This window comes from Rissa tridactyla, chromosome 9, assembly GCF_028500815.1.
Source record: "Rissa tridactyla isolate bRisTri1 chromosome 9, bRisTri1.patW.cur.20221130, whole genome shotgun sequence".
NCBI classification, from domain to species: Eukaryota; Metazoa; Chordata; class Aves; order Charadriiformes; family Laridae; genus Rissa; species Rissa tridactyla.
The window spans coordinates 23,080,079-23,105,331 of record NC_071474.1 but is presented as its reverse complement, the minus strand read 5'-3'; the positions used below and the strand labels follow the sequence as shown (position 1 = coordinate 23,105,331).

Genomic DNA, 25,253 nt, shown 5'->3' with positions numbered 1-25,253 from the left:
TTTTCTCTTCTGCATGGCAGGTCAGACTGAAAACGCGGTCTTCTGGGGTTCCTTCTGGTTAAGCAACAAAACGCATGTTTGCATTTTGTCATTCAAATGACTTTTTTTCAAATTTGAGATCACATTCTCAGAAACATATGTTTAATACCTTACTCCTCCCTGGTACACGCACAGCCCAGCTGTTACAGTCTGAATCCAGGCAGTGTGACGAGTAAAGTTAGGACTTGGTCACACTCTACTACATTTATGTACAACAACTTTGTTTAGTTATTACAATACATGCTCTGTTTGGGCGCAAATCTTATCCACACCGAACTGTAGGAGATCACATTATATCATATGGCCTCTGTCTTTCATAGAACTGCTCACATTAATGTTGGTTTCAGTATCTCTCTTGCATCCTACTTGAAAATACAATGCAAATATAAAAAGGCAAATTGCTGCAACAGAAAGGCACCATGCAGTGTTTAAAAACGTCAGTTTAAAATAAGTTTAGTAGCACTCTTCAAACAGAACTGATGTAGGTTTGTGTGGCTCCTTAAACTTCACCATAATTTTCTCCTCAGCCAAACTAAAATTGGATGAGATATTTCATTAAGATATTCTAGAAAAATCTTACTTAAAAAAAAACCAAAACAAACACAACAACCTGTCACAGGAAAAAGATGCAATTCTTTCATGCCAATCTCCACAAAATCGTATACATCATCATTTTCATTCTTTTCGCTCCCCTCTTACGTGCCCCAGCATCACCCCCACACACAAAGGACACTGTTATATCACTCCCTATTACAAATCTTTTTGCTGCCCTCATTTCCTAGAGATTAACGATCAGGCAGCTCAAATCAGCTTTTGCCCACTGCATGAAAGGCAACAACACAAACGTCAAATGGCAAAGCACGAAGGCTTCCAAAGCATTTCATTTCAGAACTACTCGAGATGTGCCAGGTACTGGAGATGCCTCAATTTACCTTAAGAGACACGAGACAGAATTAGAACAGTCACGGACTAGATTTTTTTTTTTTCCCCACCATAGTTAATTTTAAGTCAAGGGTCGTATCGGTATAAAAGGCAGATACAGAGCCATGAATAACTGGATTTCGTTTACTACTTTCTCCCCTCTGGCATGCAGCTGTGAGAACACCGATGCCAAACGAAGGAGGTGGCAGGAAGATGGAGACACACCAATTCTTTCGCACAGCCTTTGCTCACCCTTGGACTTGCAGCCTTAAAACCTGAAGAAACTGGCCCTTCTTAAAGAAGCATCCAGCTCTGTTTCAGGGCTGTTAATGCAAAATGCTGCTGAGTTGGAGAGAAAACTCCTCCTCGGCAGCCAGGAACAAGCAGCCCTTTATCAAAGAGCAGGCGGGACGTAGAGAAGCAGTCCCATTAAGAAAGTTGCAACTGCCACAGTTCATTCTCCCGAACAATCAATATTAAATTGTGCGCACCTAAAAGCAGGAAGGCACTTGACGGACAGTTTAACAAGCAAGCTGACAGAGGCACGACAGCTTCTATCCAGCACACCTCCACGGCTTGTTTGTAAGTTGATGGCCCCATCTTTCTTTTTCAGCTATTCCGTTCGCTCATGAATTATGCAGAGTTGATTTAACAGACCTCAGCCCACCAGGAAAGCATGCTGGAGTGACAGTCCATCTCTTGGCAAACACCATTAGCCTGATTCCTCTGCAGATGTTTTATTTAGAGAACTGCAAGTTCTCTAAACGCTGTCCTATAAAAACAGATAAAAGATGCAGCCTCCCAACACGCATGGTCAGTGCAAATATCACAGATGGGACTTGCACTTGCACGAGGCAGACCAAGGTGGGGGTTACTGAGGGTGAGGAGATCAGAGCCATAACCTTTATAGAAAAGGACAGAGATGAACCATCTCGCTAAGGCGCGAATCAGCACCTCCATGGAAGCCATGCTAATTAGTTCAAAGTAACAGCCATCCTTGCTCTAAAAGAGTCAGCAGTCAAGATAAAAGCAAATTTGGGGTTTATTTTTACTTGCATACAGGCCTGAAGTAGTAGTAATCGTTTCCTCTCACCGTCGGACAACATACAAAAGAGACTTGGGCTTGCACAAGCCAACAGCTGCAGGTCTACTGAACCATCAACGTCATCTCCAGAATAGTCATGTTCTGCTCAAGTGCTGGAATTCCACTGCCAGGAATTGGGACTACGTGATATTAGCCTGACCTCTCCAAAAGCAAAGCAAAGTGGCTTTTCCAGCTTACCAGGGCCAGTCATAGCTCAGGGCCTACATGTGAGACAAAGAACCTTGAGGCAGAAACGAGGATGTAGTACCAAGGCAGTCTCTCCACCACAAGGAATTTAGAAATATGGAAGATTTCCCCCTAAAGTATACTCTGACAGGCATGTCACACATTCAGGGTAGAAAAAAGACCAAAGTACAGAGTGCCCCAGCTGAGCTGCTCTGAATTAAAAGGTAAGGGAAAAGGAGGACTGCTTCTGATTTGCACTGTAAGTATACTGGGGTTCTAGCAACACTGCAGATTTCATTCTTTATTAAAATCTGAACTGATGTGGCCCTTAGAACACCTGAGAAAGGGAAATCCATAAAAAAAGCCTCACCTTAGGTAGGCACAAAAGTCTCTAGAGTGAACAGATCCATACTAGGATCGTGAGCACACCTCAGTACTGCAGAGAAGGAAATATTCATCAGCTGTACTGGGATAAGTTACATCGCAAGAGCGAGGGAAGAGGGCAAAGGGGAGGCTGCAGCATCAAATCATGCTGCAGGTTTTAGCGAAACCCTTACAAAATATCAGGCTTTAGTCAAACATTTTGAACCGATAACTGAAATTATTCCTCTTCCAGTTTGGATTCAACCAAGATTTCAAAACAACAACTCAGACTGAGTTAATTAACTCTCACTTTCAGTATGACTCTAGTTAAAACCAGCTACACACCTCTTTCACTTCGAAACTTAGAAAAGGCTACACGAAAAATCAACACGACACAATGTTAGTTTCCCAAGATCATTTCTACAGCAAGACATTATTTTGAAGAACATAAAATGAACAAACCGCTCTTATTATTTAAGAAGATACATGAGTATCAAACTCATTAGCAACCCACAAGTATGTACACAATAAAATCAACAGCCTCTTAGCTTATAAGCGAACACGATGCAGGCTGTAGGTACAATAAGTCAGACAGCAACAGCACTGAGCTAGTGATCATACAGATCCTAGAAAAACGTACTTGTACTCAGCAGCTTATAATCTAGATAGCCTCGTCTTCTCCCAGTAGACATTTATTTCTTACTAGACAGCTGCACACACTATAAAAGAAATCTTAGAATCAACCTGCCCAAGAAACACAATCATGTCCTCAAACAAACCTTTTTTCGGATGAGGTTTTGGAGGTTCTGTAGCCATGGGCAGTGAAGAAACCTGAAAAGACAGGAAAGAGGAGCATTAAATACACCAGGCGAGGTTTCTTGAAGATCTATTCCACAAAATAATTGGAAAGGACAACTGGCAAATCCCAAAAGAGGGCATAAAAATAGCACCACTGCTCCTAGAAAAACTCTGTCCTGCCAAGCGCTGCTCTTCCCTGGCCACAGCTAGGCAGAGATTTCTAGTTGCCATGCAGATTAAATAAACCCACTCAATTTACAGTACATTCCTGTTCCGTAGGCTTGATGCTATTTATTAGGATTCTAGAAAGTGATTGTTATCTTGTAAAAAAACAAAACTCAAGCATTTAAGTTGCTAATTAGAGATCACACAGGAAAACATCAAAAACATTCCTTCTAAAATATTTATGAAGTTAATTAGAACAAAATCATTCCTGGGGAACGATCAGAATCCGCAGGTGCATGAGCGCAGTGACGTCCCATCGCACGGCAGGAAACAAAGCTCCACCTACAAATACTGCCCAGACCTCAGGGGCAAGCAGGTACCCAGTCTGTGGAAAATAAAAGCATTTTATACTTTTTTCTTACTTTCATTCAAAAATCAAGCCTTCACAGAAGAGAAACGATTACACAGGGAAGCATTTTTATTTTTGACTTCCATTTTCTTGGGGAAGAGACATTCCTCACTCATCTTCCCCAGACACAACGCAGGATTTTATAACCCTGTGTCGCCACCCCCCCCCCCCTTAATAAACAAATTTTTAAAGTGGCGATTCAGTCTCCCCTTGTTCCTTGTAATGTTTTGGGAAAGTTTTCTCGTTCTACTCTCTTTTTTTATTGGAGACAGTGAGGATCAGAGATCCTGAGCACAGTATCTGAGACTTGGAAGATAACCCAGATGTGTACAGGGAAGGCTTTTACCAGCTTTGTTTCTTAATAATTTCTACTATTGTATTCACTTTTCTGATTCCTATCGTGAAAAGCTGAGTTGATATTTTCACAGAATTACCCAACTCCAAGCACTCGTTCCTAAGCAGCAACAATCAGCACAAAGCCCCTCATTTTTCTATGTATTTGCAATTTTTTAAATCTGTACATCATTCCAATTCCAAGTCCGATCACTGAGCACTGTTAAGACTTCCCTGTTGTTTCTCATATTTCTCATTCAGTAATTTTACTGTTTGGTAAAGTCTCTTCTAATGCTTGGGAAAACTGCACTTTTAGGAGACTCTAGTGTCTGAATTTGTGAAAATATTTACTTTATAGCCAGCTATGGGGTGCGGGTTTTCGAGCTTGCTAGGTGCAGGGATGAGGAGCGAGAACTGGGCACTTGCCCCAAGCTGCCAACAGGATTATTTCATACCATGAATATCACATTCGATAGAAATTAGAAAGTTTGCTGAGGAGTTCTCCCTCTCCCTTGCTGGCTGCCATCCTGAGCACACCTTGCCCTGGTGCCGGAGCCCTGAGCCCTTCCCTTCCTCCCGCAGCCGCAGCGCTCGCAGGGTCCCACATTGGCTGCGGGGGGTGCACGGCTTCCTGTGATAGAATGGGCTGGGTATAGTCCTTGTGTATGTTATATTGGTATTGGGAACAATATTGGTTCTTTAGTGTTATTAATGTTAATTATCTAGTCTTATTCTATTAAATATGTTTATATTTCAACCCTCGGGTTTCCTTGTTTTTTCCTGATTCCCCTTCCCAGGTGGGGAGGGGTCATCGGGTGAGAGAATAATTGTCTAAAAGACAATAAATTGTTGTGGGTTCCTCAAACCATTACACCGCCTCACCTTTCTGGCCGTCCATTTGCCCAGCTCATTAGTAGGCACATGAGCAACACCACAGGCCCGGCACAGATCCCACAGGGATTAACGACCATCGTCCACCACACAAAAACCCCAGCATTTATCCCTCCTTTCTCCTCCTCACTTCTTAATCAGATACTTACCCGTGAGAGGAATTTTTTTTTGCCTTATGCCAAGAGCATTTATACTTCCTAAAGAGCACTTGGCGATAAGAAACCTGGTTGCAGGACAGAGCCTGCTCAATACCCGGGGAAAAAGCGAGCTATGAGGGATGTTTATAAAAGCTCCGCCTTCACTCGATTACCCCAATAAAAGCCACAAGAAGGCTGAATTTGCGCTAAGTTTTCAATACCAAGGGTGCAGAGATTAAAAACTCACGCTTAAAAGCGGCTCCCGCCGCCCCGGTCTCCCCTCTCTCCGCGGCCCCCCCGATCTCCCGTCTCCCCTCGGCCCCACTGCAGCCCCCCGGTCCCGCCTCACCCCCCGGCCCCACGGCGGCCCCTCACCGCTGCGGCCTGCGGCTCGGCCATGGCGAAGCAGCGCCCCGTTGCCACAGTTACCGACCGGCGGCGGAAGCACTTCCGGGCCAACCCGCGAGGCGCCCGCCGCTGGGCACGACGGGAAGGCGGCGGGAGGACCCGGGACAATCCCTCCCCCCGCCCCCGCTGTCAACCCCGGCCCCTTTGCCACGAAAAACAGCAAAGTAACTAAGGAAATTATAAGTTTATTCGGAAGGGTTTGCGCGGTCCCCCCCGCAGTGGAAGGTGGAAGACGGCCGCGAGCGAGGCGGCCCCGGCCCCCGCCAGGCCCGGCTCCCCCCGACCCTTCACAGAGCTGCGGCCGCGAGGAGGGGCATGGAGGGATGAGGTTGGGGTTTCTAAGTTTTATTTTCCACAGAGGAGGCTGTAAACCTGCCTGCGTTAGTGGGGACGCTGTCCTTACAGAGGAGTAATTCCTGCGGGCTGGAGGAGAGGGAGCTTTAATCATCACCATCTTAAGTTTTGCCAACAGCCATCAAGAGCAAAGACACCATGGAGCAGGTTTCCTTCGGACTGGGGCCTGCCCATGTCCTTCAGACAGTCAGTCTGGGGAACGCGGAGTGAAAATGCAACGCCAGGTAGACTCCATGCTTCCACTGGCCCATCCCACCACGCTCCCGAAGAGCACACGGCTTTCAAAAGCATTTTACACACGGATGGGGAATGTCTGTGAGCCGAGGGGAAGCCCAAGGAGCCCCCGCCTGCAGATAGATGCCAAGAAAAGGCAGCACTGACCTCCGTGGCTCCAGGCAGCCCTGCTCCGTCCCACCCAGGACCACAGGGAAACCAGCTGCAGTGCAGAAATTGTCACATCCAATTCCCAGCCCCACGGTGAGGGGGCTGAAGTGGAAAGCAGGTAGAGAGGGACAAAACTACATTGCTCGAGTCATTGGTATTCATCATGGAGAGAGCTAAAGTGGCTCAGATGCCAGCTGGAAACGGCATTCTGCATTACAGACCTGCCTGTGATCTGCCTTTTTTAACTCACCCCTTTGCAAATTTATTCCCCCTTGGAGCTGGCAGATTGGCAGAGAGTTTTGAGGACACTAGCCTGGCGAAAAATAACTCAGAAGGAATTCCTATACAGGAGTAAATTTAATAAAACCACCACCAATTGTTTACTTTAACATAGCTCTTGTTACAGAAATCATAAAAATGGACTCAGTAGCTAACTCATTAGTTCTTTCCCCTTTTAACTGAAAAATACCCCACTGATTTCAACTTCTACTGCACTAGATGGAGTGTTAAATACTTGCCAGGACACTATGCCCAGTAATTGAGCCCAAAACAAACACAAAGACAATTCCATCATCTTTCCTTTTCAATGTTACGACTCGTTATAATGTAAGTGAAACTTAAACAGCAAGGAACGGTCCATTGGACAGATGAAAGGGGGAGGGAGAAGAGATCCACAGCCGAAATCTTTCTGTAAGTCTTTTGAGAAGTGGTGTGAAAATACCCCCTTTTTCCTGCCTCAGAGTTAAAAATAAAACTCAGAACACACGCGCACTCCCCTCCTCTGGGTTGACAGCGTGTGTCCTGTGTGCATGGATGGGAAGAGTCAGGTTGGATTTGGGCAGGTAGCAATCCAGAGCCAAAAAAAAAGGCAAAACACCCTGAATCGCAGCATCCATCGGGCACGAACACAATGGACAGCGGGTGACCCAGGGTCAGGAGCTGCACGCGAGGGGATGGGTCCTACGCCAGCAATGGCTACACACACAAAACTGTGGAGGCCGGACATAAAGGAACAGGAAGAGGAAAAACCCAACTTCTCCAGTAAAAGCCTTCCAAAAAAAAAAAAAAAAAAAATAATATATTCACTACACCAGCACACGCTTCCCCCACCCCAGCCCAGGGAAAACAAAACAAAACAAAAAAAATAATCAAACTGAAAGAAAATGCACAGCAAATAGACATAATCTTGAAGATTTTTAAAGAATAAATATTTTTTTGTAATTAAACATTATGCAAACACGTGCCACGCTTGCTCTTTGTCCATGCATATGCGCTATATACAACTTTGAAAAATACTGTGTTGTCCTCTTTTTGTTTTAAAAGTCATATACAAAGTTTTTTTTTGTTTTTTTTTTTGTTTTTTTTTTCCTTGCTGTGTACCCCCCCCTCCTCCCCTCCCCAAGAATCATCTTTACAATAAGCCAATCGACATTCATCCGTGTACTTGGGTAGCAGAGAGGAGGAGGGGAGCGGGAGAGCCACCCCCCCTTACCAAAGTACATCAAAATGGCTGGTTTGGACATGAAAAGCAGTGTCAAGAAACTGGTTTAAATTTCATCTGTACTACACACAGGAAAAGAAAGATAGAAAAGAAAAAGGAGTCGGCTTGGAGAATGAAGCTACGTTACAAGTTAAAGTTGGAGGCTTTGTTTTTTTTTTTTTTTAGTGCGTCTGCACACTCTTATTGGCCGCCTAGAATACTGTTGTACAATGGTTTATCTACCTTTTTTTTTTATTACAATATAATTTACTTAAATTTTCTGTTAACAAAACAGAATCCCAGTACTACAGACCAGCGGTGTAACAGGCGTAGCGCCTTGTGTGTGTTTTATTTGAATCGCATGAGCACTCTAGATGGTAAAGGTTTTTCAGAGTTCATGTTTATGCAGGGCCCGTCTCAGTCCTCAATGTACTCCCACAGGTCCTTCTCGTAGCCTTCATGCACGTGCTGCAACAAAACCCTTCGTCGACTCTCGCAGTATCTGCGGCAAAGAGGAACAGCGCAGAAGAGGCAGGTTAGGAACCACGGCTCATCCCCGCCATCGAGTAACGCAAACCTACATTAAGCCTCGCTTCCAAAAGAGGAGATCCCCCGAGAAGGGACTTTGTATTTGTAGCCTGTTAACAGCGCTAATTAAGACTTCAGTTACTCCAGTCACTCAGCATCAGGTCCCTGGCTGAAAAAACAGCATGCAAATTTAGAGTTTCCCATGGAAGAGTATCCCCAAAGCCCCTACAGCTAAGAAACCTCCATTAATAACTGAAAAAGGAAGAAGCGGCAGCTACAGTTTGCGAAAAGCCAGAGCAAGGGTTAGCGGTGACACCTGAAACGGGACCAAGCCCTCCTCAGACGTGGGCTGGCGCCCACTCGCTGAGCCCTATCCAGACAACACAAGCCAGGAGCTAGGTGGGCAAAACCCAGTTTTATTCCCCTCCGAAGTCCTGGTGGAGGTGGAAGCGGGCAGGCTGGCTACGAAAAGGGTTAGGGGTCTGGCTGGAGTGCAAGTTTTACCTCGCAAGGCAATTCCGGGGTCTCAGGGAGGGCACTACACCCTGCAGGGTCTACCCACCTACACTCATTTAAACAGATAAAGCTGCAAATACAAACTGATCCCAGAGTTAGGTACAGTCCTACCAGGATCAATGATACTGAGGGAAAGTGATATCATAGGAACATATCAAAAGGTGCCATGTTCATTTCGGGTGCGTTAGCCAACTAAAAAGATAAAAGCAGAGAAACGTTTAGAAGTATTCAGGTTCCAAGAGCAAATTATGAACAAGCAGCAGGCATTTCTGGATTAAACCCCTTCCAGCGGCGATGCCAAAGTCGACATCATCTTTAGGCACGCAGGGGACAAGACAAGCCTAAATAGCAGCCCCAGGTGTAGGCGTGTAGCCAGTTCACGGTTCGGAGTGGTGTGCTGCAACATGAGAAACTGGAACCCAGGAGCCAACTGCTGAGTTACTGGTTCCTGCTGGGAATTGTGCAGACATCGACCAGGATGGCATCCGAGAGGCTCCCACAGGTGGGAACCTGGCTCGCTCAGCAGTGGCCAAACATCCCTCTGCTCGCTGATGTGAGGTGGGCAGGAGGAATCTCAGAATGCTCTCCCTGATCACATTTGCAAACATGTGGGCAGAGATTCCTCACCTTCACCCACAGCCCTTACGCTACTACCATTCAGTACCTGATCGGACCGACAGATTTATCCGAACAAAACTGTTTGGCTCTTCCCATTGCTATCAGCTGTTGCAACAGAAATCATCGTACACAAAGTCCCATTGATTTTCTGAAGCATGTGATAGCAAACACACACAGTTTCTGCTTTTACCAAGTTCAATTATTTTGCTGCTGGTGGTGGGGGTTTAATCCTGTTTTCTAGAAATGTCTTTGCAAGCAAAGAGGTCGAAACAGCTGAAACCAAATTAGCCAGGAGGGCAGTTCCTGCGATTTCCCAGAGCTCTTTAAACCCACCTCGAGAACATCCTTGGTCCCAGTCTTGCATCAGTACACCGTAACCAGTACACAAAGAGCACCGTGCAGGACACAATTAAGACATGACTGAACTAGTCAATTAGGGACCTGCGCAGACTTGACAGATGCATACTTTCTTCCCAGAAACATGAAGGCGGGTTTGTGATACTATGTTTTCAGGCAATTCAGGCTATATTAGGTTTTAATTTATTCCAAATAGCCGATACCACTCCTAGAAGAGCTTCTAGTTTCAGAGGACTTAAGTGAACAAGCAGCTTGAGCTGATACCAACTTAACAGTGGTCTTAAAGGGTAAATGATAAAAATCTCTCAAAAGAGAAGGTCTGATGGTCTTCTCCAGTCCCAGCCACGCTGCCAGACTGCAGCAGAGTGGGCCACAGGGCCAGCACAGCTTCATGGCTACTTCCACCCCCCAGAGTCCCTTAGTCACTACAGCTCACCCTACTTTGGCTTCTTCTCCCCCAGCCACCCCCCCCCCCACCCCAAGTTAGGCATAACAAATTTAGTGACTTTGGCAAAACGCCTCAAAAATGCAAGCCATAATCCTGTGACTCATCCGCATTTGCAGCTTTGTATTTTTCCACTGTGCAGAAGCGACTCCTCTAGGACTGTAAAAAGCATTGGCATTTGTGTCACCTGGACCCCGGCTTTTCTGGTCTCTTCCCCACTTGCGCAGGTTGCTCTCTCCCTCTTCTTTCAGATGGCTTTTCTACACTCATGTTTTGCACAAATGGACCCAAAGGAGAAATAAAAGAGCTGATTGCTTTTATGGCAACTTATCCTAGGCCAACACTGTCAGCTGGGAACGATAAAGTCACTCCTTGTTCTTCTCTGGCCCTCACTACATAGGTCCTGGCCATCCCCACGTGCTCTTTCTGTGCAGTGGATGAAAAGCCATTGCTTTTGGTCATGATATTTTTCCATTATGGGACTGAACCTTCTAGCTACTGCTCAGCAGAGGGAGGCAGAGTTGGGAACCTCTCCCTGCACACTGTCACCTCGCCCAAGAGCTGGTCCCAGCAAGGAGCACAAAAACAGGCTGCCAGCATCTGCGCAAGGCCTTCACCGCTGGCGATTTCAGGGGCTGGCGCAGGACACCGCTGCTGCTGTTCTCGGATGCCCAGGGACCAGCTGATGAGCACAATGTATGGCAGAAGGCCAAGAGCAAACAGCTTCCCAGGGACGGGACTCTGGAGAAAACCGTAGCTTGGCAAGTACACATGCAACTACCTGCCACACAGGATGGTGATACAGGGACTTTGAGACAGAGGATTATTCAAAAAACAAACCTGTACTTATCCTGTACTTTCTGCTTTATGTCCTGCAGCGAATCTTGGGATATATCTCGCTCAAGGTACCCAGAAAGCACCTCTGTAGCATTCTCTAAGTCTGCTTGGTTATTCTGCAGAGAAAAAAAAATAAAAGAGAATGGAGTTTGGGGGGGGGTGGGAAAGAAAGAAAGAAACTTTTTTCTTCCATCTGACTTATATCAGTACTGAAATAAAAAGCAGGATTAGATACACACTGTGTAACACCAGTAACCTGCTCTGAGCATCAAGACTGAAAAAGATGAAATTTCTTTATTTGGTCAGAAGAGAAGCTGCCCATCTACCAGCAAGTCTTGCATCTTCCTCAATCTGCAATATCCCAGCAAGCCCAAAAAAAATCCTTTCCTTAACAAGACAATTCATATCCCATTCTGTCCCTTGTCTATTTAATAGTTTTTACCAGCATTGGCAAAGCCCCCACTGACTGCTGGTACACGCACAGCGGCGTCAGAGCTTTCACTGCTGCTCAGTAGCTCTGCGCGCCCTTTGCTGAGCGTGCAGCACAGAAGCACCCTGCTTAGGTTCTGCACAAAGATCAGCAAAGGACTGTTTTAAATCATAATCAGCCAGTACAGTTCAGCTGCGAAGCAGATTGGTCTGCCACGTTTAGACCTTCAAGTGCAATTTTTCTGGTAGTGCCCTTGGAAAAAAGTCAGCACTAGAGAAAGGCAAAATGCCAGATTTAAGCTTTGAACCGGCAAAGAAGGTATTAAGACAGAGCCTCAACCCCTTCCTTCTTCCAGAGGGCAGTAACTTGTAACTCTACTTCCTCTTCCAGCAGAGGATCCTACATGATGCCCAGCGTGGCCTCTAACTTTTGCACATCAGAATGTTAAGACAGACTCACTTCTGTACAACTGGGGACAACAGCTTCTCCAAGCATTAAATCCCTATTTCGCTCAGCTTTGTGATCTGAACTCCTGACAACCATGTTTTCTCCTACCTCAAAGATAATGGACTGATTATTCTTTTTGAGGTAGAAGGCAAAGACGTAAGTGTACATGAGTGTGGCACGACACTGGCAGAGGACGTCGACTGCTTTCTTCAGGAACTGCACCTCGATCCACGACATGTTGTGTTGCTGCATCTCCTCCATCTTCTGTTTCACCTGAGCATAGAGCTTGTGCTCGAAGCGCAGGCTCTGCATGTGGTTCATGTAGCGGTTGCAGTAGAACAGGTACCTCTGCAGGGCTGCTCTGGATCGCTGTGTTAATTCCCATTAGGGAAAATGAAAACAAATAGTTAAAACAAAGTAATGGCTGCAAGAGAAGTCAACCCTTCACAAGGCTCTTCCTGACCCTGAGAAGGAGCTTCCTTTCCAAAGGTGCTTCCTCTCCTCTCACATTGGCCAGACTTAGATGGCGCCACTTCGTGCGGCACTGTGAACCCTGATGTTGGGTGGAGATGAAAGGCCAGACCCACAGCAGCTCGCTGTCACACAGGGGACTTCCTAGCTCAGCTGTGGCATCCTCTCTCCCAACCCAGAAAGCAATTAGAATCACATTGCTAAAGCCTGAAGAGTTTTGAATTTCAGCCTCTCGATTCCAGTTACAGGACTTAAATGCTTCCAGTGTCATGACAAACAGCGAGAAGCATATTTTCTTTTTTTTTTTTTTTTTGGCTAATAAGGAATTCTAATTAGACAATTACTGTGCTCATGTTAAGAGGGCAACCTCAGGTTGCCTAGGCCACACTGATTACAGAGCAGGGGAAAGACGCCGTGTGCTGAATAGTACAAGAGAACTGAGATGACTCAATACACAGCCATTAATCTTATTCTCACTGACAGATCAGCTGTAAAAAATGACAACACGGGCACGGTTAAACTTGTATGCTGTGGATGTAGAAAGGTAGCACACATCAGCCAAAGTCATCCTTCTCTGCAGGAGGAGGGGCTGCAGGAAATACTTTGGTTCTTGGCTATAACGGTACTTTGCCAGAGATGCAGGAAATGGATTTCTGCAAGCTGCAGCAGACAGCGTGCAATCCCTCCCTGTTAAAAAGGGCTTTGGCTCTATCCACATTCACAAAACAGTTTAATGTTTGTGCTGCAACTTCACCTGCAATTTCTTCTCTATCGAGCCTTCAAGTACAGTTATGGAACAACTGAAGTCTATTCTATTTACATTCAAAAGGTCTGCTGTGTTTAAACACCTCAGGATTTGCATTAAGAACTTTGCAGTAGAGAGCATTTTATGAAGAAGGTGAGGATTGTAATCTCGGGCCCACGGCATTATGGTGACTTCATGCAAAGAGCTGCTATAAAACAGGCAAGGCAGCATGACAGATAACAACAGAGTTAACATGTGCTTTAAATTGGGTTAAAGTGGCTTTGAACTTCTTTTTTCTGGCACAAAGCAAGAGTCCAAAGTTGTAGGGGAACTTAACTGCCTTCTGGACTTGTGGTCAAATCCAGGAAATTCTTCAGAGCTGATTTATAGGTTTACAGAAAGCCCGAAAACACGTCACAGGGTTGGTGATCTCCTCATCACCAAAGGTTATGGACTCACCTCCTGTGCATCCCTTGCTGCCTTTGCATCATCCTCGTTGTAGCGATTACAGTTGTACCTGTAACAGGGGACACCGATTCCACAGATTTCAGTCCAAATCGATGCCGCTTGTATCGCGGCTTCCTCGCCTTCCCGCAAGGCACGCTCCTTAACTCACCAGGCAGATCCGTGGGGCTCCCAGGGGCCCAAACACACCCAGCAGAACTCGGCTTTGCAGTTCTGGTTCCGACAGACCATGTGGTTGCAGCCCCCGTCCTTCTCAATGGTGACGTGGCATTTCGGGCATTCCTGTTCACAGGACAGAGAGCACTGTTAGCAGGGAAAACACAGAACCCACAGCAGCCTTGTGAGGTTAGAGGGGTTCCCATGGCAGTAAGAGATCACGCGTCAAGTGAAATGCATGATTCACTTCTTCCCTTTGATCAGCAAGATCTTCTTCTTTTAAAATAATTCCAAAATTGGAGCGGCTAGATAGCACAAAACCCTAATTAATAATGCATTTTATCTCTGCTGTTATCACAGTGGTACGCTGGATGGGTTATTTCATGACCTTCTCCAAAATCACTGCGGTAGCAATGGTCTATACCTGCCCCGGGGAAGGCATCTTGCTGTCCTCCCCACCATCAAGCCTTTGGCCCACTTCAGCACTCAAAACCAAAAAAAGCCTAATGGTGAGCCGATATCACGCTGTTATCAATCCGAGACACCTGCAGTTGTAAAATCCCATCCAAAAAGTACCCGAAAACATGCAGTAAGACTCTATCATGCTTCAAAAAAAGCTTCTGTCACCTAAAGAGACACTTCTGTTCCTGCAGCATTTACACATTTCCCATTGGGCCCTTTTTTCTCCTTCATGTGACACCTCACTGACAACTTTTCTACAAAATCCCACACGGGGCTTCCCTTTCAGGTGTGAGGCCTTTAACAAATACGAGGATATTGAAGAACAGCACTGCACAGGCAACATCTTTAGGGAATAGAGGTGGTTTTTTTTTTTATAACGCCAATATCATTCTCATACATCAGCAGCATATGGCCACTTCCTAAAATGATATTCAACTCATGTAGAGCATGAAAAATTATTTCTGTAGTATCCCAATGATTACACAAAGCCGAGGCTGCAAGAATATACTATGCTGTCCCTACGAGCGAAGGAAACAAGTCCAACTCTCTTCCGCGGCTTGTTCCCATCCCTGTGGCACCTCTCTTGTGCTGGGACACAAAGCAGCTGGACAGGAATTGGGTAAAAAAAAAAAAAAAAAAAAAAAATCGCAAAACAAAACCAAAGCGTACTTTAGCCTGGATGAGTTCCTCAATCCGGCTCACGCAGCCACACCAGCATTTATGAAGTTTTTGCAAAAGCCAGTTTTATCTAAAAGGCAATAAATAATCACAGCAAAAACAAGTAATCCACACTTGTGGAAAACCAGCTGCAGCTTTTGGGTGAGAAGGGTGGAAAATCCCATCCCCAGCCAGGAGCAGGTCTTTACTGTTTGCTAACCAGAGGAAGACATCAAGAGGACCATTTCCTATTCCAGCATTCAGATAAATTCTCACCAAAGGCAGAAACCAACATGTTCAATCAGTTTAGAACTGCGACTTCTTCCACCTCCACTCCAAGTGTCCCGACTATTACTATGTTTTCATCCGAGTTTGCTTATTTGTATTGTAAGAGACAGGAAGGTTTGCACACAGAGAAGTGCTCAGAAGATAGCTCCGGAGCTGCTGGAGTTGGTCTGGAGACCAACGAGGTCTCCAGATGTCTGACGCGGCCCTTCCCACTGCAGGGAGGGAGACTTGCAGTAAGGCAAAGGAGAAGAGACAAGGGAAAAGACATGAGGGACTGCAACTTCTTTTTGGACAACATAAAGCACTTTCAGCTAGTTTTGCTTCCTGATGATCACAAACTTGCAGACCTGAGCACGAATGAAAACCAAGGCTCATTACAGCAGCTTGGCCTAACTTTGAGGTTATTCTTGCCTCGGGCTGGGGGGGCCTGAACAAGATGATACCCAGAGGTCCCTTCCAACCTAAATAATTTTGTGATTCTGGTCTCCTTGGCAATGGCAGAGCATTCCTCTTAAGTACCACTATCTTTTCTTCCTCTTCAAAGGTTGCTTTGGTCCTCCCCTGCCTGATCCTGAAGGAGAAGGGTTAAGGACTGGGCAGAAACGGGTGACATCCCACACAACAGCAAAGTTTTCCTAACCAAGGGTGTAGCCGTTCCTTTGAAAGGAGCCGGCAGACTATTACAGGACTTATTTGGAAAGCGCTGCCCTCTCGTTAGCCAAAAGCAGCAGTGCTCCCATCCCATCAACGGGCCACAACCCTGGGGCTTGGCCTGAGTAAGAGGACAACGCTCAGTTTCTAAACAGAAGACCAGGTTTGTCATGTAAACAAAAAGATTCCCCAGTTCCCCAGATTTGGGGAATTATTGCAGTAGTCTGATGACTGTTTCTTTCTGCAGTCGCACCTCTCCTCATGCTCTGTCAGTACCCTGCGTGCTAGCTGGCCGCTTACTTCACAGAATCACAGACTGGCAGGGGTTGGAAGGGATCTTTGGAGATCATCCAGTCCAACCCCCCTGCCAGAGCAGGGTCACCCACAGCAGGTGGCACAGGAACGCGTCCAGGCAAGTTTGGAATGTCTCCAGAGACGGAGACTCCACCATCCCTCTGGGCAGCCTGTGCCAGGGCTCTGCCACCCTCAAAGAAAAGTTGTTCTTCCTCCTGTTGAGATGGAATTTCCCATGTTCCAGTTTGTGCCCGTTACCTCTTGTCCTGTCCCTGGGCACCACTGAAAAGAGTCTGGCCCCATCCTCCTGACACCCACCCTTCAGATATTGATGAGGTCCCCTCTCATTTGTGTCTTCTTCAGGCTGAACAGCCCCAGGGCTCTCAGCCTTTCCTCAGCAGAGAGATGCTCCAGGCTCCTGGTCACCATCGTAGCCTCCACCGGACTCTCTCCAGCAGTTCCCTGTCCCTCTTGAACCAGGGAGCCCAGACCTGGACACTACTCCAGATGTGGCCTCCCCAGGGCAGAGCAGAGGGGGAGGATGACCTCCCTCCACCTGCTGGCCACACTCTTTAGCGCCCCCCAGGTTTTTGGTTTGGTTCAGTATTTTTTTGGGGCTCGTTGTTCCTCTGATGGGTTCAAGCAACAAGCAAGCACATGGGGGGATTCTTCCAGCCCTGCTTTCCTCCCCATCAACTGTGTTTGTCCTACGAACAGAGCCTGTTGTGCTACAAACAGAGTAAACGCAGCAGAGTAGCTCCCCTGCAGGCCCTCTCAGGGGGGACACCATCAAGATGTCCTCTTGGGCTGTTCATAGGGTGGATACTCAGCCAGGTGAGCTTGTTCCCAGTTAGTCACTCAATGCAGTTCTGGGAATTTCAGAGTCAAAAATGGTCTCTCCTTTGAGCACGGTACGCAAGGCAGTATTTATTTTCCCTTTTCCAGGCAGCCCTCCTCCCTCTTCCAATCCTGCACCAACACCTCAGGACCCAAATTTAGCTTTATCCCATCAATATCCTCCGTAACTGTGGAGATCCCTGCTCCATTAGCTCATCAGCCAGGATGCCCTCTGATAACATGTATGAACAGTGGCAGTGCACCCCTGTCATAGCACGACACAGCTCCCCTGTCACTCAAACCCAGTTCTTCAAGAGAAGATGGTGGTCGCAGAGCAGTGCAGTTTCTTCCAAACGCGTCTCATCTGATGAGATGCCGATATCGGCATGCCTGTATGGAAGATGCGGCTAATCCAACAAACAGCTGCAGTGATCGCTCCTGCTTAGGAAAAATCCCATGACTGGAAGAAGAAACAGTTCCCAGATAAGCCGCCAAGCTGGAGAGGCGCAATGGGGCATGTCCACCCGGCTTGTGGGGCCATCCTCATCTGCAGCTAGGCTCAATCAGGAGCACTGAAACTCTGCTCTCCCGTCTTTGAGGATGAGACCAAGCTTCCCAGTGTCTCAATACCGCACCATGTGTATGGCTTCTAGCCCATGATGCAAACGAGAGCAAAAAGACCCTAATTACAGCCCTTGTATTCCAGGGAATGCCATCCTTTTCAAGCCTTTATAGGCCTGTCAAGCAAAGCACAAGACAGATGACAGTTAAGCTACACAGATACAGGAAGCTGTGTAAAGGTGGAATATTGCTAAAAATTACGGAAAATCCATGAGGAGAACATGCTAAAGAAAAGCTGAACACCAGCGGGGGAAAAAGAAAAAAAAAAGCCGCAACTACTCAAGCCACCAACGCAATGAGTGGGAGAGATTTATAGATTAAGGAGGATAGGGAAGGAAGATCTTATTGAGAATTACGGCTACGCAACAACGTAATAGCCAGCAAATCAAATTATTAAACCGGTAGATTATTCTGCACATTATCTGTCATGCCGCGAAGCAGAAGTGACCTCATTAACATTGTTCCACTCTCAACAATTCGGTGGTGTGCTTACACGCTGCACTTTGAAACAAAAGCCCAGGGAAACCTGGCAAAGGAGAACAATCCCTATTTTGTCATAAAAGGCTGCGTGTACATAAACCACTATAAACCTCAGCTGCTGTTCTACGAACAAGAGGCTAATTAGAAACATATTTCAAGGCAGGTGAAACAGATTAGTCCTCTCCGGGACTCCTGGAGGCAAGTGGTGTACATCAGCCTCCCAGACACGTTTACAGTGATGCCTTTAATCTATACCCCATCCTAAAAACAAAAAAATAAAAAAAAAAAAACATGAAACACCGTGGGGATTTCTTAATGTATTTCAACAAAATCCAAAACCACCGAACTTAATTATGGTTAGTGCAAAACAGTACAGCGTGACAACACCTGGAGTCAAAGCAGGGTATTTTAAACACTTGCTCGTCTGAGAGGAAAAGGTGGCACTTTGACATCTCCGGGCAGAGGCTGTTCACAGCTCTGGCAGGAAACTGCGCTGGGGAGAAATGGAAGAGCAAAGTTTGATGCTGGTGCCCAGGGAGGATCCAGCGGGCTGCCAGCATGGCCACGCGTTACAACAAATGTAGGACTTGCAGAAAGTACAGAGGGAGCACGTGTTCAGACATTAAAAAGTGACCTGAAAAGGAAGAGAACTGGGTTCGTGCCATTTTATCTCACTTAAAGGAGAAAAATAGCCAATAGCTTTTTCGGAAGAAATAAATCAGCTTGTTTTACACATTAGACATTCAAGCCCCATCTAGCCCGGAAGATGATGAGATGGTGACATGCCAGCAGCCAAAAGCGGTAAGGCAGGGGCATTCTTAGTATCAGATGAACAGCTTTCATTACCACCAATTTCACTTAAAAAAAACTAAATAAAACAACAGCCCAAGCAAACAGTGCCTTGGGTGAAGACCAGCACCGTTACCATCTTTGTTCTTCTTCCTTTAGAGTTCTAAGATGCAGAAAGATTAACAACGCGGAAACTCAGGTTTGAAACAGGTTTTCCCCTCTCCTTTTAGACAGCCTTGATATATCTTAAGAGCCCAAAATAAATGCACAAATTCAAGTTTTCTGTATTTCTTACTCCTCTGAAGGTCCACTTAACAGAAGTGCCTGACTATGTGGTTGCTTTACTCCCAAAGCCACACAAACCAAACCATACCTGAAACCTGCCTATTTTACTATTTAAGAACTATTAACTATTTAAGGAACTATTTAAGAGCCAAGTTTGTACAACTAACAGAAAAAGAAACAAACGTGCAAAACCTTGGACTATTCAACTCTCCTCTGCAAGACGACTGAGAATTAAAGGCTTGTTAAAGAACTCATATTGGCTTAACTCGAGTTTAAATTAATTTAGTTAAGCTGCACTCAGATGTGAAAATATCTTAAGTAAAGGGCCATGAGCTCCAGCACACTCTCTGCTGCAAGGGCTATACCTTTTGTGGAAGTATAAAGAATTTAGTGCTGGTCTCCTAAGTGCAAATGAATGAATGCAAAATCTAAAAGATAAATTATATAGGGAACCACTACTCACTATAGGAAACCACTAGAATTCACTACTCAAACCTCCTCGTTTTTCATTCAGACCATTGTACATAATTCATCAAAAAACACATCAGATCACTCCAGTTTTTGAGCAGAAACCAATGCAGATGGGTTTCACTCTTGTATTCTCTGATACAACAATTGCCTAATTTTCCTTTCCTATTCTGCCTCCCAGGGCAAGCTGGAACAAATGTATCTCACATTCTCCTGTTGCAAAGGATTACCCGTATTTCAAGCCCACATTCCAGGAGGACTGGTATTTTTCTCTTACAACTTTGTCTTGGTAAGACAGGAAGTTCTCTGCCCTGAATGGAGATCCCATGGGACAGGTCCGCAGCTCAGCATCACACTTGGAGGACTCGAGAAATCACTTTTCCAAAGCTGGAAATGGTGATGGAGAACACAGTAGCAATTAAATTACTTGGGAGGTTTTTTTCCAGTGAAAACATGGATTTTTTACATCTGATGGTATCTGATGGTACCCCATCTGATTCCCTTCTAGATTCTTCAAAATGAAGAAATTCTACACAGAATTTGGGCTCTGACTTGCAGTCGCTGAAGCAAACAGCTGTAAAGGCACAAGACATCCCTCCCCAAACACGACTGTCCCGTTTTCCTGCTAGAAATTGTACAGAGACAGAGTAAGGTACAACTCCCAACTGCGCAATTCCTATCCCGGTGCATCGCTACAGCCTCACACTACAGCAGGAAAGGATTTTACTCGGCTCCTTTCTGCGCAGCAGCAGGACTGTGTCGCTGTCAGACACAGAAACTTGGCTTTCTCCCTGCCTCTGGCCAAGGGCCAGCACAATGCAGGCAGGAGGTGGTGGTGGCCAGCAGCCCCGCAGCTCCGGGCCGATATGGTTCTCCAGAGGCTGCGAAGCTCCGATTGCACACGTTCCAGCAGCCAGTGCTGCTGGTGCTTCGTTATAGCGGTGTGGAATTACCACCTTCCTCATCTTTGCTGCCCACAAGAAGTCCGAGATGGTTATGAGGGGTGGGTTACATTTCCTGCAAACTTTCCCCTCAATTGAATCTCACGTCAGTTCGGAGAGAGAAGAATTGTGATATTGTCCTTCGGTTAATTCAATTGGTACGGATCCCGTAAGACTCCAGGACAGTTGGCTTGCTCAAATGTCTGGTGTAATTACCCTGATGTTATTTTTCTTCCTGTTGCTGCTGTACAGCCTGGGCTCCAAAGTATTTTCTTGCTGTAGGAGCATCTCGTACACGGTATTAGAGGAAGTAGCTTAGACACGGATGTTCAAGGACAACAGCTCTTCTGCTGCTGACACCAGACTACACGAACTAACGGATAAGCTGGGCTGATGCCAGCGTGGCTTGGCCATACTCTTTCCCCCTCCTCACCCTCCTCTGGATGGGTGTTTCCCACAGAAAAATCTTCTTACTCCAGCCATTCAGTACTATTTCTGACAGTCTGAGCTATGCTTTAAATACCAGCCCAGCCACAAGCAGGGCTCCTACCTGACAAAGTCTAGATTTTGGTAGAAAATAAATAAATAAATGACCATCTTTCATATTTCTGTCTACACTCACGTCTGTGGACAAGCAAGCTGCAGAAACCCTCATCATCTTGTCTGAAAAAGAGACAAGTAGCTTCCTATTTCCAGTAGCCAGTGTTAGCGGCACATTAGTCACATTTGGTCTATGTTAACACATATGCATGTATCATTTCAGCCTTTTTAATGGGCACAGAATCCAGTAAGGGAAAGCTCAACATCTGATGGTAACAAACCCAGCAAGGAGAGCCCAGACCCTGGTCTTTAGCAGCACATGCCAGGGTAGGGGCAGGCAGAAGACAGGAAGGCCTACCGCCACGACCAAGATCACGCTCCTGGGGGTGGCAGCAGCTCCTCCTCTGGCTCCTGAGGGCTTTGTCACAGGCAAAATAGGGCTGTGGCCATTCTGACATCCTGAATATTTGATACCTGAGGCTAAAAGCTGCATTGCACGTGCTTACAACTCAGCCCTTCCCGAGCTATTCAGCTACTCTTCCTCAGGTTTCATATGAGGATCAAGCCAGCTCTGAAGAAATCTGGTTCGGTTCTTGAGCCACAACAGATCTTTGAACACACCCACCTCCAAAAAAGCCAAATTCACTTTATTGAGCAACGTTCGGCCTCCAAGCAGGGACCACACAACTCTCGGCTCACGGAACAGAAAGAAGCAGCTGAGACTGCACAATTTCAGCCCGACTTTAACTGTGCATTTCAGCCTGATGGGTGTTTCTGCTTTCACCATAATGCAACATTCCAGGTCAATGAAAAACAGTCAGTCCCAGAAAGAAGCAGCGGCTGCCGCAAACAATACCATTAACCAGTTACACAACAGAGCTAAGAAAACAAAGCAGCCATTTCCTCACACCCTCCCCACCTTCTTCCACCCTCCTGGCTCCACAGTCCCGAGACCCAGGTCTGCTCCTAAGGCCCTGACAGCATCCGGTATCGGCTGCGTTTGTTTTCTTGCCACCGTGGCAACCTTTGTCTTAATTCATCCCCAACTGAACAAATGCTGAAGTTTCAGGCAAAGTTGGGCTAGCTGGAAGGAAGACATTTACATAATAAAATCTTAACAGCTGTTCTGCCAGTCTCAAGCTGGAATCCTGCCCAGCGGAAATGAACAACTCCTCAAGAGGCCAACCCAGGGGATTTAAAGGCAGATGTAAATTATCACAGCCAAATCGAGCCACGGGTGGTGTTAACATGTTTCACACACTTGGAGTGAGGCACAGATTTGCTTAGCAAAGCCACCAGTGCCAGACGGGAGCCCAAAGACTTAAAAAACTTGAGCTTCCCTTTGGGTCTCCAATTAACTCTTTCTTACAAGAGCAAACTCCAACTCAACCCAAAGAACCTCACCTTATTCAAGGCTGTAACACTTATTTGCTCTTCAAACAGGAATACTTCAGTGTACTGTGGATTTTAAGGCTTGCTCTTAACTAACAACATGCAGCGGAAAGACAATCCCAGCACAGAGGAATTAGGCTGTCATTCTTCTTTTCATCTGATAAGTCTATATATAACACAAGAAAGAGCCTCACCTTTGTGTTTGCTGCAATCCAATTAGAAGTTTCACTGTCATCATCACACTTCTTAATCCACTTCTTTAACCACTGTTAGAAAAATGAAGAAAGGAGAGTTACATTTAACTAGAGGAACTGTAAACGTTCCCAAGACAGCTGCTTACATCAAGGTAAGGGTAAGGAACACACAACCACATGGGAATACGGGAGGGTGGCAGTGCTGGAAAGCAGCGCAAACAGCAGCTAATTGACTTGCAGGCATTTCCTGCAGCACCATCCTGATCCAGCGAGCACGATCACTCAGCACAAACTCTTCAGCAAAGAGACTTTGCAGTTCTTAAGTTCAACCAGCACGTACTTCACACGAGACTCTCAAATAGTAAGAATGTTATAACAGTGATCTGCCAAAATTGCAGCCAGACCCTCTGCGATGGCCAGCTTTACATCAAGCTAAACTTCTCATTATGCTTATAATGCCCACTCATGCCCAGACCATCCAGCTTATACTTTTTTTTTTCTTTTTCTTTTAAGCCTCGCCAAGAACTTGGCTTTATCAAATGAAAACAACTAACAAAAGCAAAAGACTGCTTGCAACTGTCAGATAAACTGACCACATCGAGCCTGGAAAGACCCCGCCAAAGGTTTAGCATCCTTAGGTGGTTTCCCTCCCCTCTTCCCAAGGAGGTTTTTTTTTTTCCATTTGTCACTAGAAATGCAGACTGCTCTGTTCCCAAGGCATGAAACCTGGCTGTCCACAAGCTCTGCACAGGCCACAGGATCCCAGGCTTGATTACAGCTTCTGACAGCTTCACGGAAAAACCAGCCCAGTTCCAGAGCTCACGGCACGGCTGCAGGTCTCTGGACCAAATTAATTCCTCTGTACAACAAACCACAAGCCTGCTGAGGCACCAAACACCCACAGAAACGCCCAGTACAGGAAAGTTTGCTGTCAAGTGAAGCATTCACTCCTGAAGCACCTTTATTTGTCTTCAGAGGGTCACAGCTGTAAGAGCCACTGCCTCCAGACAGTACCCCATCCAGCCGAGGCACTGCTCCTTCACAAGGTCCAACTTTGAGGCATCTTAAAGGCATCCAGTACAATTTCACTGATTCTTCTCACGTATGATCTAAACAGGTGAACTACTGTTCTTCTTGATGTGAACAGTAGCAAAGCTCATGCTTCAATTTCTACGTCTTGCACATAAATTGACTTTAAACTTTTTCAAATCAAGCATCTAGAGAAGAACTTTCACATGCTCACCTTGCACTTAACAGGATCGTGCCAGTTTTCTCCGCAATTAAAGCTGTAAGTGAAAGAAAGAGGAAAATAAGCAAATAGGGCAGATGATTATACTTTTATTTAACTATGTTAATACCGTGGAAATTTTCCTCTGTGTTGTTCTGCTAAAAGGCCAAAGCCAGTCCTATGGAAACGTTATACATGTCAGAAAAACCCCAAACATCCCTCAAATCCTTCAGCCATCCATCAAATGGCCACTTCAGGGCAGCATATCTCTCTACACATTTTGATTCTCTGCAGTCCAGAACCTCACCTAATCTGAAACCATTCAGCTGAAGCCCAGCTCTCAGTGAAAGCTGGATCTGTCTCCATGTCAAAGGAGGCTCAAGAGACAGAGAGCAACATAGCGATGTGCTTTGCAACCAGCTGTACCTAATCCTGGCTTACTATTTGAAGCCCACCCCCCCACATACTTCTCCCACCACCTTCAACCACATCCCAGTATAGGCTTACAGAATACACACTAATAGACTTTCAATGTGGTAAGTGAAAAGCAGCATCAACTTCTTTTACTTGATTTACTCTTACCAAAACTGACGTCCACATTTGCAGCGAACTGGTTTAGCATCAGGATATTGGACTTTAACAACGTGGTGGCAATCTGGGGCAGGACACCATTTTAACAGTCGATTACACTATGAAATAAAGTGGAAAAAAGAAATAGTAATAGAAAAAGGATGCTGCACAAGGACCCTACCTGCCCTTCATCCCTTTTTCATCCTTTCAACCCTGACCTTCAGTCTCACTCCTCCTTCCTGTCTTACCCATCCTCTGCAGTAAAGTGCTGTCTCCTCAATCTGAGCATTTACTTTCTACTGAAAGCAAGCAGGAAAACGACAGTCAACTCTTGACTGTCAAATGGCTTCTTATGAATGATGAGAAGCGTAAACACTTCTGCTGACCTTCCAGCATTTGAAGAATATGAAGCCATGAAGCTTTTCACTGAAAAAAACCACCTGTCAAGTCGTCTGCAGCTATCCATCTCTGTCCCACCACTGTAACAGCCTTTCTGAAGCTTCTCACAGGTTACGGTGGGTTGGGTTTTTTGTTTTGTTTTTTTTGTTGTTGTTGGTTTTTTTTTTTTTTTTTTTTTTTTTTTTTTTTT

General features: G+C 45.9%; 2 protein-coding genes across 16 annotated transcripts in view; both read right to left on the bottom strand.

Moving 5' to 3' along the window:
• BBS4 (Bardet-Biedl syndrome 4) overlaps positions 1-5,781 on the bottom strand; it is a 49,735-nt gene extending 43,954 nt beyond the window's left edge. For 4 of the 8 annotated variants that reach the window (XM_054213712.1, XM_054213714.1, XM_054213716.1 and 1 more), the window contains exons 1-2: positions 5,702-5,775; positions 3,373-3,424 (exon numbers count right to left, since the gene is read on the bottom strand). In XM_054213712.1, the coding sequence (XP_054069687.1) occupies positions 3,373-3,424; positions 5,702-5,725 (76 nt within the window). In that variant the 5' untranslated portion in view covers positions 5,726-5,775. The other 4 variants (XM_054213720.1, XM_054213713.1, XM_054213715.1 and 1 more) reach the window with 4 other exon arrangements.
• A 1,877-nt stretch (positions 5,782-7,658) lies between these two features.
• ARIH1 (ariadne RBR E3 ubiquitin protein ligase 1) overlaps positions 7,659-25,253 on the bottom strand; it is a 63,835-nt gene continuing 46,240 nt past the window's right edge. For 6 of the 8 annotated variants that reach the window (XM_054215369.1, XM_054215371.1, XM_054215375.1 and 3 more), the window contains 8 exons: positions 24,677-24,783; positions 24,110-24,152; positions 22,867-22,938; positions 13,963-14,093; positions 13,807-13,863; positions 12,239-12,512; positions 11,257-11,369; positions 7,659-8,454 (listed from right to left, as the gene is read on the bottom strand). In XM_054215369.1, the coding sequence (XP_054071344.1) occupies positions 8,370-8,454; positions 11,257-11,369; positions 12,239-12,512; positions 13,807-13,863; positions 13,963-14,093; positions 22,867-22,938; positions 24,110-24,152; positions 24,677-24,783 (882 nt within the window). In that variant the 3' untranslated portion in view covers positions 7,659-8,369. Of the gene's footprint in view, positions 8,455-11,256; positions 11,370-12,238; positions 12,513-13,805; positions 13,864-13,962; positions 14,094-22,866; positions 22,939-24,109; positions 24,153-24,676; positions 24,784-25,253 lie in introns of all 8 variants that reach the window. The other 2 variants (XM_054215370.1, XM_054215372.1) reach the window with 1 other exon arrangement.